Below are 17,436 nucleotides of genomic sequence, written 5' to 3' on the forward strand. Positions count from 1 at the left end.
CATAAGATTAGGATACAACTGAAATAATTGAATGGGTAGGAACTAATTAAACAACATCTTTTTTCTGGAATGCAAGATCGATAGGAAGTTGTATTGTTCAGGCAGTACAGAGCTGTTTCCTTTTCAGGCTATTGCTGCATCTATACGCCACATCTTTCATTCTTCTTTTCCACGCTGCTTGTGCTTGTCATCACAGCTTTTGGCAAGGATCGTTATTCTTGTAGGACAGGGACCCCCTCTCTCAGTCCCTGCATGCCTTGCAGCGCTTCTTATCAGGCACGGATACCTGCTTTGGATTCCTCCCTCTTTTGGATTGGACAGGGGCCTCCAGGGTCTGCAATCTCCCTGCCATCTCCCAATCACCTTCCCTAGCAGCTTGTTCCCACTCCCCTGCCCAGTGATCCTCAGGCTCGGTGTTAGAGTCTGGGGAATCACTGTCTTCTGCTGAGGAGGAGGGCCTGCTGGTAGAGGAGCCGTGCTCCTGGGTAACCGGTGCGGCCCCGTGCCGTGGGCTGCTGGCAGCCAAGATGGCTGCCTTCCGGTCACCATCATGGCCACTTCCGGCTCCGGGGATGTGGGAGCCACAAGTGTCATGGCCCCAGGGGTGGAGCCTGGGGTGGAGAAGGTGGAGACCACAAGGGGAAAGGCAGAGCCTGCATCGGGAAGGGTGGTTGGGATCCCAACACAGGGACAACCATCGACACAATGGGTGGAGGGGAATGTGTTGCAGGGGAGGAGCCCAACAATGGAGGAGCAGGAACAGGAAAGTGGCCATTTTGGGGTGCGAGGGTGGGAAAACTTGGATCAGGAGGGGACAAAATGGCAGGGCTGGCCATGTTGCCGGCGCCATTTTGTGGGGTAATGGCCACTGGGGGAGATGAAAGAGGGTATGCAGGCACAGGAGGAAGGTTGAGGGGAAGGTCCAGAGCAGCACGGCCAGTGCCATCCTGGTGAGGGGAGAGAGGAGACTGGGAGGCGTCAGGGAGACGGCAGCAACCATGTGCTGGATAGTGACATCTGCCTGCTGATTGCTCCTCAGGTGGGGAAGAGGGTTTGGGGGCATGGGGAGAGGATGAAGTGGAAGGGGTTTTGAACTGGGGACCCAAAACTTTTCCTGAATTTTCCCCTGATTTTTTTAACTGAATCATAAATAGCAAAAAAAGAAGATAAAGCTTTTTAACATAAATGGAACGAAAAAGATAATAAAACTTCCCCACTTTAAAATTTCCCTGCATTTTTAAAACAAATAACTTGATCCCGACCATACCCCAGATCTCAAGTGGTGAAACTGATTTCCTTGTAACATAAAATATTTGAAAAGAAAATGATAAAAAGCTTTCAAATTCTCCTTTGAAAAATGATTCCCCAAGCAACAAGGGCTAATGTAACTTGGATATAAATCTCCCGTTGTGGAACAATGAGTTTTGTGCCTATTCTGCAGTCTTCCCACCCACAGGATTTAAAGTGAGAAAACAAGAGAAAAGGGGGACACTGACTGAAACATACTCATCCAGCAGTGCCTCAACAAAGGATCTCGTGGTGGGTCTGTCAAGGAGAGCGATCCTCCAGTCCGTGACTCTGGGAGGGTTGCAGGTCTCTCCCCTCAGCGTGCCCTGATAAAACTCAGAGGTTGCCTTAGGGTCGTGGCTGACCCAAAGGCGACTTAGATTGCAGCCATGCTGGAGATGCTCTCCAGGGGTACCAGACAAAGGTCCCTGTTCGGGCTCCTCTTGTTGTGGTCTGCGGTGGTGGTGAATGCAACCTTCCCTGAGAGCATCTTGCACCAACAGGCAGGAGCCACAGGAGCACCAGCACACACAGACACACAGACACACAGACACACAGACACACACACACACACACACACACACACACACACACAGACACAGACACACACAGACACAGAGACACACACACACGCACAGACACACACAGACACACACAGACACACACAGACACACAGACACACACAGACACACACAGACACACAGACACACACACAGACACACACAGACACACACTGACCCATGCACAGACACACACACACACAGAGACACACACACACAGACACACACAGACACAGACACACAGACACACAGACACACACAGACACACACAGACACACACTGACCCACGCACAGACACACACACACACAGAGATACACACACACACACAGACACACACAGACACAGACACACACACACAGACACACACACACACACACACACACAGACACACAGACACAGCAGCTCAGCAGTGAATACACAGGAGGGTCCAGGCATAGAGTTTTAATGTGTTTTATTTCAGGCAATGATGAAGAGGTCCAGGGGCAAAAATCAAAGACAAAGGAGGGTCTAGGGTATAAATCAGGATAGAGGGGGTGTAGGAGAGCATCAAGGATCCAGTAGTCTGAGGGCTCAGGGGTGGTACACAGGGAAGGGACCAATAGGGAGTGCAAGAAAGGATAGGTGGAGACATAAACCAATGGGAAGACAGGGAAGGGAGAACCCCCTAGAACATGAACATATAAGGGTAAAAGAGGTAGAAAAGCCAAAGGGCCAATAGGGAGGACAGAACTGGGAGAAATTAACATAGTGCTGTGAGGCACCATGGGGGACGCTTCTTTCCTGACCCTGAGCTGTGGGGAATGCCCGGAGTCTAAGGTGCATCTCTCCAGGGCATTGCTGTTGGCCTCTCCCCAGTCAGCTCACAGGTCTCCAAACACACACTGGAGTTGTCTGGGGCCGTTCATCATTTCTCTGCTCTCCAGCACCGAGGCAATGGACTCTGGCTACATCCCTGAGCTCGTGCCGATGGCAACCACCCCTGGCAATTGGGCTCCATGGAGCTGCTCTCAGGAAACCCCCAAGAGCTGGGGAGTGCCCCAAAACCACCTCAGAAATGTGAGATACCCCGGCATCTCTTCATGAACATGGAATATCCAAAAACTCAGTCAATAACGGCCTTCCCTTCCCTTCCCTTCATCATCCCCAAACTTTGGCTGTCTTATTCCCGACCCCAGCCCACCTCCCCAGTCCCAACCCCAACCCTTCCCACCCCTCCTGGACATCAAGACATCCCTTCCAAGCTGTACTTCCCCCATTCCACACCTCTCAAAACCCATCCCACCCATCCTGCCCCACTCAATGCTCATCTCACCCTCCTGATTTGCATTCCACTTTGCCCAATCCCTTTCAACCCCATTTCACCCCAAAGGGCTGTGGAATCGAGGAATTTTGGGGTGGGAGTGAGTAGTTTCACTGGCATTGAGGTGACAGATCAAACCCTATTGTCTCTTTGAGTGCCAAGAAAGGGAGACAACTAAATCAAATACTCCCAAATTCTCCCAATTATTTCCCTGAATCCCAGATTCCTCTGAAACACAAGTAAAAAGTGAGGCTTTAGATGCCTTTGATGAATTTATTGATTTTTACCCCAATTTTCTCTGTTTTTGAGGGATGAAGATTAATCCAAAGAAAATTAAGGCCAAAAGAAAGGAACAACCAGCCCAGTGTCTTTCCAACATGGATCACCAGGAATGTGGGTCACCAGGGCTCTGACCAACGTGGGTCCTCCCATAGGGGATGAAACTGGAGTAGTGCACGAAGTTCTTCCTGCACTTGGGGCATTTGCAAGGCTTCCCTTACTGGTGATTCCATTGGTGTCTGGTCAAGTTAGAGCTCTGGGTGAAGCTCTTCCCACACTGGGAACACTCGTAGGGCCTCTCCCCAGTGTGGATGCGCCGGTGCCTGATGAGGTGGGAGTTGTGCTTGAAGCCCTTCCCACAGTTGGGGCAGAGGAAGGGCCTCTCCTGGGTGTGAATCCGCTCATGCAGGAGGAGACTGGAGCTGGTTTGAAACCTCTTCCCACACTGGGAACACTCGTAGGGCCTCTCCCCAGTGTGGATGAGCCGGTGGGTGATGAGGTGGGAGTTGTACTTGAAGCCCTTCCCACAGTCGGGGCAGTGGAAGGGCCTCTCATCCGTGTGAATCCGCTCATGCAGGAGGAGATGGGAGCTGGTCCGAAACCTCTTCCCACACTGGGGACACTCGTAGGGCCTCTCCCCAGTGTGGATGCGTTGGTGCCTGATGAGGGCAGAGCTGCAGCTGAAGCCCTTCCCACACTCCCCACACTCGTAGGGCCATTCCCCAGTGTGGATCATCTGGTGGCGGATCAGGGTGCTGCTCTGCCTGAAGCTCTTCCCACACTCCAAGCACTTGTAGGGCTTCTCCCCATCATGAAGCTGCTCATGGACCACCGACTCTGAGCTCTGGCTGAAGCTCTGTCCACCTTCCTGGCTCAGGGTGGGTCTTTCCTCCTCAGAGCACCCTGGGATGGGTTTAGAGCCCTTCTTCCTGTAGAATCTCTGGGACTTGTCCTCCCCATTGGATTCCTGTGCCCTGGAGTCACTAAAAATGGCCTCTTGCATGAGGTTCTGCTGTGGGGATTTGTCCTCCCTGGTCTCCATCCTCAGCTCCTTCTCTGGGGGAGAAAGGACAAGGAGAGGATGTGATTTGCCTCCGTGCCACAGGGAAGGGGAAGGAGATCCCCCCAGAGCATCCCTGGCAGGATGGGGTTGGCAGCAGGGTTGTCCTGCAGCCGGGGGCTGTGCTGGGCTGGGAGATGGAGCAGGAGAGAGGGGGAAAGGGGCACTGACTTCCTCCTCACCTGCCTGGCTGTCCCGGGGCATTGTGTCAGTTTGAAAAGACAGGTGTCTTCTAAGGAAGGCAGGAGACTCCCTTGAAATGGAAAATGTTAATCCCTTCACTTGGAATTATAATTTTCAAAATAAGAGGCTGTCAAGCAAAATCTATGGGAATAGGAATAACAGTTCTTCAGTGGAAAAATTAAAAATAGAAATGCAGTAGTACTAAAAAATTACTTACAGAGTCAGAATATGGCCTGACACCCTGTGGGTCAGTGTGTTGGTAGCACTCCTGTTAAATGGTGGCTGCAGTGCTCCTGCAGTGACAGGTGTGGTTCTGTTGGAGCAGTGATCCTGTAGAAGGGTGCAGTTTTCCTCTGAAGGTCCAGTGGTGGTGCCGATCGGCCTGGTCTTCCAATGGGATCCCGTGGAGCTGACAGCTGCTCTTCTGGGAATCCTGTGGGAGAAGGCAGACTCTTGTTCACATCCTCAGATTATATTCAGGTAGGATTGCTTGGCTCCTCCCTCTGGGCGGAGCTTCTCACAATGGGATGATGGAATTTTTATCAGTGACACTCAATGGCCCATTAACAGAAGATATCTCCCTGGAGGGAGGATTCCTTGTGGAAGAGATAAAGTAAACTGCTCAATTAACAGATGATAATTGCCCCACCTTTAACAGAGGGTAATTGAATACACACCCAGCTAAACCTGAGACACTGTTCCAGCCTTGGAAAGCAGGATTTGGTACCAGGACTTGTTATGGAATGCAACCCTGATTGAAGGCAGAGACAGAATCTCCAGAGCTTGCAGCCAGAAATGGACAGTTGTGTGATACTCATTTCAACATCTTCTCTTTTGGAATTATTGACTAATGATTATTTGCTTTGCCAATCTAATACTTCTGTAATTTTTTGCAAATTTGCACTATCTAAATTACACTGTTCCTTAAGTTAAGTTGGTGTCTGTATCTTTGGTGCTGGCCCTGCCCACTGGTGAAACAGGGCCCCATCCTGCCTAAGTGTTGCCTGGAAAGACAAAAACCCTCACTCTAAATGTCCCCCCTTCCTCCTTGTTCCCCACACTTCATGCACTGATCATGATGTCCTATGGTCTGGGCTATCCCTGGGGTCAGCTGGGATCTCCTGTCCTTGCTGTGTCCCCTCCCAACCTCCCCCACACCCTCAGCCCCTCCCCAGAGTGGCTGAATGAGAGGCAGGACAGGCCTTGGTTCAGTGTGAGCTCAGCAAGAACCAAACCATCTCTGTGTGCTCAGCCCTGTGCTCAGCCCCCAGCCCCGGCATGTCCTCCACTGCAACCGTGGACCCCCCTTTCCCACCCCTCTGCCCCACGGCCGCCGCAGCACCGGCTGACAATAGAAGCAATTCTGTGGCAATTCCAAGTTTCATTGGTTCCTGCACAGCTCCAGCTCAGCTGCTGGCAGGTTCCAATTAAAGAAAAGTGCAAATTCGGCCCAATACAGATATTATTAAAAGGAAGGGGAAGCGTTTAGTAGCTGTCACAAAGGTGACAGGGATGAAGAGAATAATGATTCTCACATTTGGCAAAGAACCCAAGCCTGGGAATTCAGGAGTTATTTGGGAATTTAGCTACTTGAGCTGGCCTTCTTGTAGCACTTTAGGCAGCCTTGTGTTTTACATCATGGGGTGAATGAACCTTGTCAGTGTCACTGGTAGCATTTGCTCGCTTTCCTCCAGTGATTTTAACAAACTTTTCAAGGAAGGACAACCAAATATTTTCTTTACACTCCAGGCCCACAACAGCCATTTTTCTCACCAGTTCTGCCATAGGTCGCTCAGAGGAAGCTGCATCAGAGTTTCCAAGAGTTCTTCCAGAGAGAACCACAACCTCCTCAGAGGAGGGAACCATGCTGTTGTCAAAGGCACCTGGGGTCAAAGAATCGTGCCCTGAACTCACTGTGCCAAAAGAATTTTGCAATCTGGTTAAGAAAATTGTTAGAGAGATGCCTCTATCCAAATTAAGGTGCTAACGAGACCAAATCCTGGATTTTATTGAACAGTAAATGTGAGGTAGAGAGAGAGATGGAAAGAAAGAGAAAAGGGGGTGTGGTGGTTTGACAGGAAATGTGTTTTCTGGGATGCTGTGTTTTTGGCCAATGGATATTCAGGCTTTAATATTGGCATTTAACCTGGCCATTGGGATATGGACACGCCTCTGAGAACACGGGGTTAAAAGCAGAGCTCTCCCCTGGGAGGGTCCTCTTGGGTTTCCGGCGGGAAAGAGTTCGGGTCTCTCCCCCGGCCCAGCTGCTGGCTGGGCAGGGGGAGGGGAAAAGCTATGTGGCCGAGAGATGTAGGCCTGAGCCCCGGGGTGGAAGGGTGGAAGAGAGAAAGAGAGAGAGACACACACCGGGAGCCATCGCGCAGCCCCCCCCTGAGAGACAGAGAGAGAGAGATAAAGAGCCGCTGCCTGAGACTGTAACCTTGAAGCTTGATAAACATGGGCCTGTGCCGGCAGCACGGCTGGGACGGAGAAGGGGGGGGGTTCAGCCGGCCGCTTGTAGGAGCTTTTAACCCCTTTTTGGAAAATGAGAACTTTACAGAACATTGACCTTTCCTAGAAGATAGAGTGGAAGATGAAAAAGGAAATAGGCCAGTGTGAGAGAGGTCTGGGCAAGTGAGAGATAGTAGAAGAATAGAGAAGAATCCTAGTGGGAAGAGATGATGGAGTAGCTTTTGCTGGACTCTTTTTGTATAGCCATGGACAGAACCATGTTCCTTGTGATACAGAGACTGCATTCTAGGGGGAGGCAATGGCCTCAGAACCAAGAGGGTTCAGTGTTGATGCCCCTCGGCCCCAGGGGGTGAAAAAATATGGGGGGGACAGGTGTCCCAAAGGAGAGATTGTGGGGACAGGTGTCCCAAAGGAGAGACTGTGCCTTTTTTGGATCGGGACAGAGCATCCTTAAAAGACAACCCTAGAAGCAGTTCTGGTCCGTGTTCAGTGGTGAGAGCACTGGACATGAAAAGGAAGAAGTCACCACGGCAGATGTACTCCGGGCGGTGCCACAAGTGACACAGGAACACATGAGGCTTCGATTGTGTTTCCAGGGGAAGCCCATGGCACAAGAAGGACTCCTCTCCTCTTGATGAACTGAGGATTGATTGTTTGAAGGGTGGTGCTGGACCGAGAGTTGGTGATTTGAGAAACAAATGTATTGTGTTGGAAATTTGGTGGGGGGAGGAGGAAATGCATTTGTGAGGTTTTCATTTTCCCTGTGTGTGTGTTCCTTTTTATCTGTAGTTGTAGAGTAGTTAATAAAGTTCTGGTTCTTTTTTTTCCTTAAGTAGGAGCCTGCTTTGCTTATTCCTGGTCACATCTCACAGCAGAAACCAGGGAGAAGGTATCTTCATGGGGGCACTGGCATTGTGCCAGTGTTAAACCATGACAGGGGGAAGAGCAAGGGAGTGACAGGGACAGAGACCTCCCCTGGGGCAGGGCAAGTGTGACATTGTCCCCTGTGTGTGTGGCCTTCCCAGGGTGGGGGTTTTACACCTGAGCCAGTTTGGGTAAGGGGGGTGGTGTTCACCCCCTGAGCAGGGATTACCCCACTGTTTCAGGTTGCAGTGTAAGATGGAACCCAATGCATGTTTTCAATCCCCATCTTCGTCAACTGCTATAAACAGGTGGGGCAGGGTTCTTTATCTCTTCCATGACTCAGCCCTGATAACGCCCTCCAGGGGAGATATCTTCTGGGAATGGGCCATTGTGTGTCACTGCAGGACTGATCAAATTCCATCATCCCATTGTGGGATGCTCCGCCCAGGGGGAGGATCCAAGCATTCCTACCTGCATATAAGCTGAGCCTTGCAACACCAGGAGCAGCTTGCCTACTGGATTCTCAGAGGACAAGAGCTCCAGAACCACCACTGGACCTCCAGAGGAAGACCAGACCCTTCTACAGGATCACTGCTTGGACAGAATCACGTTCATCACTCCCACAGGACTGCAGCCACCATTTAATGGGACTGCTGCCACCACCCTGACCAGCAACAGGGTGTCAGGTTATATCCTGACTCTGTCTGTTTAAGGCAGTGTATCTGTATCATTGCCTTGATCTAAATTTTCTTATTAAATTGTAATTCTGAATTAGACTCTCCCCCAGGTTTGCCTTCAAACCAGTCCCAAAGACAATGTGTGCTCCCTTTGTTTTCTTCCCAAAATAGAATTTCCCATCTCCAAACCTTTGCCAGTGGGAGAGGAGGCTGCAAGGAAGAGGAAGGAGCCTCGAGACACCCAGGCAGGTGAGGAGGAAGTCAGTGCTCCTTTGCCCCTTTCTCCTGCTCCATCTCCCAGCCCAGCACAGCCCCCAGCTTCAGGACAACCCTACTTCCAACCCCGTCCTGCTGGGGATGCTCTGGGGGGATCTCCTTCCCCTTCCCTGTGGCACGGAGGCAAATCCCATCCTCTCCTTGTCCTTCCTCCCCCAGAGAAGGAGCTGAGGATGGAGACCAGAGAGGACAAATCCCCACAGCAGAATCTCGTGGAAGAGGCTGTTTTGAGCAACTCTAGTGCACAGGAATCCAACAGGGAAGAAAAGCCACAGAGATCCCAGAGGAGGAGGGGCTGCAAACCCAGCCCAGGAGGCTCTGAGGAGGAAAGACCCACCCTGAGCCAGGAAGGTGGACAGAGCTTCAGCCAGAGCTCAGAGCTGGTGGTCCATGAGCAGCTTCATGATGGGGAGAAGCCCTACAAGTGCTTGGAGTGTGGGAAGTGCTTCAGGAAGAGCAGCACCCTGATCAGCCACCAGATGATCCACACTGGGGAATGGGCCTACGAGTGTGGGGAGTGTGGGAAGGGCTTCAGCTGCAGCTCTGCCCTCATCAGGCACCAACGCATCCACACTGGGGAGAGGCCCTACGAGTGTCCCGAGTGTCAGAAGCGGTTTCAGACACGCTCCAATTACCTCTGCCACCAGCGCATTCATATAGAGGAGAGGCCCTTCCGCTGCCCTGAGTGCGGGAAGGGCTTCAAGCAAAACTCCCACCTCATCATCCACCGGTGCATCCACACCAGGGAGAGGCCCTACAAGTGTCCCACTTAATGGGAAGAGCTTCTCCATGAGCTCGAATTTGACCAGAAACCAATGGAGTCACCAGTAAGGGAAGTTCTGCGAGTGCCCCAGCTGCAGGAAGAGCTTCATGCACCACTCCTGCTTCTTTCTCCATTGGAGGTCCCACGTTGGGAAGAGCCCTGGGGATCCATTTTCCCTGTAATCCATGCTGGGAAGACAGCTGTCAATTTTCCTGCCCCTCCCAATGACCTGATGTGGCATTGAAAAATATAAGGGTCTGGCCATGGCCCTGTCATGACATTCACTCCCACCTCAGGTCATTGCCAGGGGCAGGAAAGGGACTCTCTCTCTCTCTCTCTCTCTCTCCCCCTGAGGAGAAGGGTGTCCTTTCCAGACAGGTTGAAATACATGGCCAGGAAGACCCAGTGAGTTGTGTTTTAGTTTTCCCTTTAAAAGTTTTATTTATCCCTTCTGTTATCAATATTGTTTCTGTTCCTCTTTGTTCCTTATCTCATTTCTGTTCCCAGTAAATTGTTCTTATCCCAGCCCGGGATCTTTGCCTTTTGTGTTTTCCATGGGAGGCGGGAGGGCAGCGAGGGCAGCGCGGTTTTAGCGGGAGCAGGAAATTGGGAAATCCCATTCCTAAACCCCAGCCCATGGAAACCGAGCATCCCAGCTGGTGCCAGCCCTGGGGGCCATGGCAGCAGCCTTGGGAGCGGGTCCCTGGCTGGGGCTGTGGGAACCTCTTCCCTCTGGTGCCCAGGGACAGGAGTGGAGGGAACGGCTGCAGCTGAGTCGGGGCAGGCTCAGCTTGGATGTCAGGAAAAGGTTTTTGCCCAGAGGCTGCTGGGGCCCTGGCCAGGCTCCCCAGGGCAGGGTCCCAGCTCCAGGGCTCTCTGAGCTGCAGCAGCGTTTGGCCAGCGCTGCCAGGCCCAGGCTGGCATTGTTGGGGTGTCCTGTGCAGGGCCAGCAGTTGGACTGGAGGATCCTGATGGGATCCACCCAGGGACTCCACCCTTTTCTACAGGAGCCCTGCTGCAACAGACCCACACCTGACACTGCAGGAGGACTGCAGCCACAATTCCAATTGGATTGCTACCAACAGCCTGACCAACAGGGTGGCAGGTTGGGTTCTGGTTCTGTCATTGCTGTTTTAGTTTACTGCATTGTTTATTTTCTCCTTTTATTTTCTTCCCCAATAAAGAACTGTTATTTCCTGCTCCTATATTTTTTGCCTGAGAGCCCCTTAATTTAAAATTTATAGCAATTTGGAGGCAGGGGGGGGGTTATATTCTCCAATTCAGGGGAGGCTCCTGCCTTCCTTAGCAGGCACCTGTCTTTCCAAAGCAAGACAGCAGGACAGAAGGCACTTTGATTCCTTTTGTCCCAAGTTTCTCCTGAGTTCATGACTTCAGATGAACTGGAATGGTCCCGACAGCACAAAAGCAGCCACAATGAGCAGGATCAAACCCCCAGGTCACCATTAAATGCACTCAATCCACACCTTCCAGAGCCCAGCAGCAATTCCTGCCTGTGCCCCCAGCTCTGGCTCAGCCTAAGGGGCATCGCTCTGGTGTGTGTGGGGCCGGCTCCTGCAGGACACAGCACTGGGAGCCGCTCTGTGTCCGGCAGCTTCGGCATCTCAGGCGCCGCTCCACAGCTGCGGGGCTGTGCCACCACTGTTCCATGGCTGTAGCTCCTGTGCCACCACTGTTCCATGGCTGGAGTTCCTGTGCCACCACTGTTTCATGGCTGTAGTTCCTGTGCCACAACTGTTCCATGGCTGGAGTTCCTGTGCCAGCACTGTTCCATGGCTGTAGTTCCTGTGCCACCCCTGTTCCATGGCTGTAGCTTCTGTGCCACCACTGTTCCATGGCTGTAGTTCCTGTGCCACCACTGTTTCATGGCTGTAGCTCCTGTGGCACCACTGTTCCGCCTTTTCCATGCTCACTCCACTGCTGCTCCAAAGCTGTGCTGTGCTGTTTCAGCACGGTTCCTCTGCTCCTGCACCACTGCTCCACTGCTGCTCCAACACTGCTCATCTCCCACTTTTCCACTGCTCCTTCTCTGCTCCTCCCCTGCTCCCCCGGTGTTCCACGGCTGCTGCTTCTGTTCTAGTGCTGCTGCCACAGCTGCAGTGTCACAGAGAGGGGAACATTCGGGCAGCAACCACTGTGCTGTCACAGAGACCGGGACAACGGGACTGCCACAGCTGTGGTGTCACAGAGAGGGGAGCGCTGGGGCTGCCACAGCTGTGGTGTCACAGTGAGGGAAATGTTGGGGTGGCTGCTGCTGTAGTCATAGAAGGGAACACTGTGGCTGCCAGTGCTTTGTTGTCATAGAGAGGAGAACACTGGGGCTTCCACTGCCCCCAGTGATGTCATAGAGAGGAGAACATTGGGGCTGCCATCCTTGTGAGCTCAAAGACAGGGTAACCTTGGGGCTGCTACCCCTGGTTTCTCATGGAGAGGCTAATCTTGGGGCTGCCACCGCTGTGGTGTCATACAGAAGTCAATGTTGGGACTGCCAATGCAGTGGTGTCACAGGCAGGGGAATGTGTGGGAGTCACTGCTGGGGTGTCACAGACAGGGGAGCATTTGGGGCTGCCACCCCTGTGGTGTCACAGAGAGGGGAATGTTGGGGCTTCCACTGTGGTGCTGTCATAGCGAGGAGAATGCTGGGGCTGCCACCTCAATGGTGTCACAGAGAGGGGAATGTGGAGGCTGCTACTACTGTGTTTTCATAGACAGGGCAATGTTGGGTTGGGCACCAAAGTGATGTCAGAGAGATTGGAATGTTGGGGCTGCCACCACTGTTTTCTCATAGAGAAGGGAATCTTTGTTCTGCCACTGTGTTGGTGTCATAAAGAGGGGAACACTGCGGGTGCCACCTCTGTGGTGTCACAGAGAGGGGGACGAGGACTGGCACAGCTGTGTTGTCACAGAGACAGGAACAGTGGGGCTGCAACCACTGTGGTGTCCTAGAGAGGGGAACGTTGTGGCTTTCACCATTGTGGTGTCACAGAGAAGGGATTTAGGGCTGCCACAGCTGTGGTGTCACAGAGAGTGGAAGGTCAGGATTGCCTCCGATGTGATGTCACAGAGAGGGGGACACTGGGGCAGCCATCGCTGTGATGTCACAGAGAGGGGAATTTTAGGGCTGCCACCTCTGTTCTGTCACAGGGAGGGGAACATTGGAATTGCCACCCTTGTTGTGTGACAGACAGGGGAACGTTTAAATTGTCACTGCTGTGGTGTCACAGAGAGGGGGACATGGTCCTGCCACAGCTGTGGTGTCACAGAGTGGGGAACACTGTGGCTGCCACCCCTGTGGTGTCACAGACAGGGGAATGCTCGATCTTGAAGTGCTGTGGTATCATAGAGAGGGGAACGTTGGTGTTGCCACTGCTGTTGTGTCACAGACATGGGAACACTGCCAAACCTGCCCTGGTGCTGTGCCCACTGCAGTGCTGCTCCTCTGTGACACTGCAGTGCCTCCTGGGGACATTGTTCACACTCTTGAGACTCATGGGACTATAGGAGCCCTGTGACACTCCAGGGTCTTGTAGAATCCATGGAACCAAGAGGAGACTGTGAAACTGTGGGGCTTCATGGAACCATCCATTGTGATACCTCAGGGCCTCATGGTTCCCAGGAATCCTTGTGACTCTACAGGACTAAATGGAACCAAGGGGACATTGTGACACTGTGGAGTTCATGGAACTGAGGGGATGCCCTGAGACTTTGGTGCCTGAAGATGCTCAGGACACCGTTGTGACCCTGTGGCTTGTGAACCAAAGGGACACTGTGACACTGTGGGGTCTCATGGAATCCAGAGGCCCTTGTGACTCAGTGAGGACAGTTGGAACCAAGGATCCATTGAGATATCTCAGGGCCTTGTGTTGTCCAGGGATCCTTGTGACATTGTGGGGCCTCATGGAACCAAAGGGAGCCTGGGACACTGTGTGATCTCAGGGAACCAAGGGGACTCAGAGACACTGTGGGGCCTCCTGGTTCTCAGTCACTTCTGACACTTGTGTCCATCTACAAAGAGGCAAAGCTGGGCAGACTGAGCCTGTTGATCGAGATCCATGGGAGGATGTTCCTGCCAGCTGTGGTGCTTTGTGTTCTCTCTGCTCTCTGGGGGAATTGCATCCTACAGGAGACCCCAACTACTCCTGTAGCTGACACCACAGGGCCTGCTGTGGGGTGGGAGCAGAGGCATCTTTCACTCTATCATGTTGCTCAGAGCCCATCCAAGCAGGAATGTTTCCAAGGATGGGGCATTCACTGGCTCTCCACCAAGGCTAACGGTGAAAGCAGGGTGCTGGGGGAGGCAGCAGGGAGAGAAGACGCTGTGCTGGGTGAGTGAGGGAAGAGAATGAGTGCAGAAGGCACAGCCCACCAGGAGGCCACCAGGCAGAGCCATGGAGCCTCCCCAGGTGAGGGTGACCTGCCCGGGGAGTGCCCTGCTGCCCCCGGGACTGTGCTGCCACCCCCGTTGGAGGTGTTTGCCCAGCAGGATGTCCCCTGGTCACCTGGGGCTGTGCCGCTGCCCCAGGCGGGAGGGCGCTGCCAGCTGAGTGTGCCATCCCTGGGGTCAGTGGTGGAGGCGCCCCAAGCAGCCTGGCTGTGTTAAATGAGCACCCTGCAGCCCCTCTGTGCCCTGCCATGGCTGCCAAGACACCTGAAAGGACTGGCTGCTGTGCTGCTGTGCCCGCTGCTGCCCCTTGTTCTGCCCTGCTGGCAGAAACTGCCGCAACCGCCCAAGCCCAGCGCGGGTTGTCAATGGAGAGCGCTGCTGCTGATCCAGAGGGTGGAGAGACGTCATGCTGCAGAGCCACATTGAACAGGCACTCTGCCACTCTGCTGTGCCCTGCTGCCGCAGCTGGAACCCCAGAAGCAGCACTTGGTAGCAGCAGGGAGGCGCTTTGCCACTGCAGCCGCTGCAAGGCACCCAGCCGCCACCACTGTGAGATGCCTTGCTCCTGCTGGACAGTGCCTGGCCATGGAGCGGGCTTTGCTGCCCCTCCACCAGGCCCTGCCACACCAGCTGAGATCTCAGAAGCGGTGCCCGGCCCCTGCGAGATTCCAGCTCCTCTGTGCCATGCTGCTGCCCCTGTAGCCATCTCTGCCTGCACTGGAACCACCTCTCTGTGCTTTGCTGTGACTGAAAGCGCCCCTACAGCTGTGCCCAGCCACGGCGAGACAGTGCCCGGCCCCGGCGGGAGAGCACCCTGGCACTGTGAGGGGGTGCCTGGCTGCGGAGCCATTCCTGGCTGCTATGGAGCTGCCCGTGCCTGTTGTCAAGCTGTACCTGGCTGCTGTGAGACTCCCAGCTGCTGTGGAACACCTGGCTACGATCAAGCCGTATCTGTCGCTCCATGCCCTGCTGTCAACTGTTGGGAAAAAGGCGTCGGCTGAGCAGTTCATGCAGGGGAGGGTCCCCGGCGGGGGTCCCTGGGCCAGTGCCCCACCTTGGCCAGCACCCAGCAGCCAGCTTAGAACTGGTGCAAACCAGGGAAATCTGACTGTTTAATTAAAACAAAGCATCCCAAAGGCCTGAGGTGGGTGATGATGCGATGGGATTGCTGCCCAGTGCTCTGAATGTCAAAGTGAAGAAATTCAGTGAAGTGCAGGCAAATGGCGGGAACAACTGTGATTCTCTTAAGGCAGTTTTTGAGAGTATAGTTACAAACTGGGCATTGCTGCAGTGATTGCACCTCCTCATGGTCCTGCTGGAAAGCCTGTGTAATGTAACCCAGTCGATCTCTGCCCCAGCACAGAGGTGGTGGGGATGGCCAGTTCAACGTCCTCCTGTTGAAATGTCATCCTCCTGAAACAAACAGTAAGAGCTGGGTGGCTCTTTGCCCAAGATCTGACTCCAGGATTTTAAAGTGGGCAAAAGATTGCTATGTCCTTGCTCTGTCCTTCTTATTCTACCTCTCCTAAACTTGTGGTAAATTTACTATCCGGAGCCATAAAATGGGGAACCATTTTAAAACAAAACCTCTAAAGATAACTAGGTGACCTGGTGTCCCAGGGTCTACAACTGGACACCTTCTCTCAATTTTGCAAGGTAAACCTGGTGTTTTTATTTTCTAAACACCAGCTAGACCTGTTGTCTAAAAACTGGGTAGACCTAGTGTTGAAAAATTTACCATCTCACCCCTCCAGTATGTGAATTGGCTTCTCTGGTGAACTTAGAGTTTTCTAGATTGGACTTGTTTATGAATAACTTTGAATGTGTTCATTTTCCCGCAAGCTGGGAGGGTTTGAGCAGGCTGCCTGAGGTCTATGAACAGTTTGCACCACGGCCAAGTGTGGGACTGAAGATCTGCCTTCCGAGGAGCTGTGAATCGTTTGTGCTTGACAACAGGTAGAGAAACAGCAATTGTGAGACTGAGGGCACACCAGAAACATCACCTGCTGAGCCGGAGAACGACACCAAGCCGGCGACATGCCCAGCTCAGACAGAGAACCACGGGGAACAGACACTGGAAGACATCCTTACTGTGACTGCTCCTGATAACAAATCCACCTTGTCCTTGCTGTGGTACCTGGGTGAACTGTGTGTTGGGCTTGATTGAACACCTGAGGGTAGCCCACGGGATAAGGAGGGTTTGTTTTCTGTGTGCTCAATGTGGAAAAGAGAAGAGTAATTCTCATGGTATTGTTTGTCACTTTGGTAAATGCAGGAGAGCATCAGAAATGGCTCCAGGCAGGGAGTGGATATATGAGGAATGCAGCAGAGACTTCAAGATGAAAATTGCTCTGGGACAACACAAAAGATTGGCACATTCATTGGTTAGAAATCAGGGAAGGGTTGCTGTTTTCCACCCAAAAGAGACTTCCAACCCAGGAGCCCACCAAAAATGCTGGACTAAAGAGGAAGAACTACTGGTAAGATTGGAGGCTCAGTTTGAGGGCAACAAAAGCATCAATAAACTCATTGCAGGACACACATCACAAGCAAAACAGCTGAACAAATCAGGGACTAAAGGAGATTGCTGCCCAGGAAACCAGCTGAGGATGTAGATAAGGAACCTGGCATGAGTCATGAAACCAGGAGAGCAGCTGGGGGCCTGCGAATGGACTTGGACAAAGATCTTGGGAGGAGTCAGATGCCTGGGAGAGCAGCTGCTGGAAGGAAAAGAGATCCCAAGATGAGTCACCACCCTGATAAAGATAACAACAGCTGGGAAACAGCAAGTGACAGAGGGAGGGGGAGCTGCAGGCCCATTATCTCAGAACCCTCAGTGAATGGCTATCAGCTGGGACAATTCACACCTTCCTGTGGATATTCAAGCACCTAATAGATGATAAGGAGATGCAATCAACAATCAATCAGCACAGGAATGCTTTTGATGCCTTGAATTAATCAGCCAGATAAGAACAGCAACCCAAGATACGAGAAAAATGGGGAGCCAGGAAAAAGGACCAAAAAGACCTTTTCAAAAGTGGATGAAAAGAAGAACAGTTAAGAAAGATCATTTTCTTTGCTTCTAAGACCTGTTCCATCTAGATAGGGGAAAACTTGCTAAAATTATCCTGAATGACAAAGAGTGTTTGTTCTGTGAAATCCCACCCATCGAACTTTATTCAGTTTTTAAAGCCTGATGGGAAACACCGGGAACATTTGATAGCCTTGGGAACTTCCAAATTGTGGAAGGGAGATTAGGGACCGGCCCCAAGATCTCGCATTGTTACGGGCAGACAGAACCCCTCCCCTTTA

At 52.5% G+C, this 17,436-nt stretch overlaps 1 protein-coding gene across 1 annotated transcript in view; it reads right to left on the bottom strand.

Annotated features, from left to right (window-relative positions):
* The window catches only part of LOC139605317 (uncharacterized), an 850,331-nt gene that overhangs the window by 719,027 nt on the left and 113,868 nt on the right, over positions 1-17,436 (bottom strand). The window contains 1 exon segment of the mRNA XM_071456679.1: positions 3,620-4,281. Coding sequence (XP_071312780.1) covers positions 3,620-4,281 — 662 coding nt within the window.

This window comes from Agelaius tricolor, unplaced genomic scaffold (assembly GCF_023055355.1).
Source record: "Agelaius tricolor isolate 1412-34295 unplaced genomic scaffold, bAgeTri1.0.p SCAF_64, whole genome shotgun sequence".
Taxonomy (NCBI): domain Eukaryota; kingdom Metazoa; phylum Chordata; class Aves; order Passeriformes; family Icteridae; genus Agelaius; species Agelaius tricolor.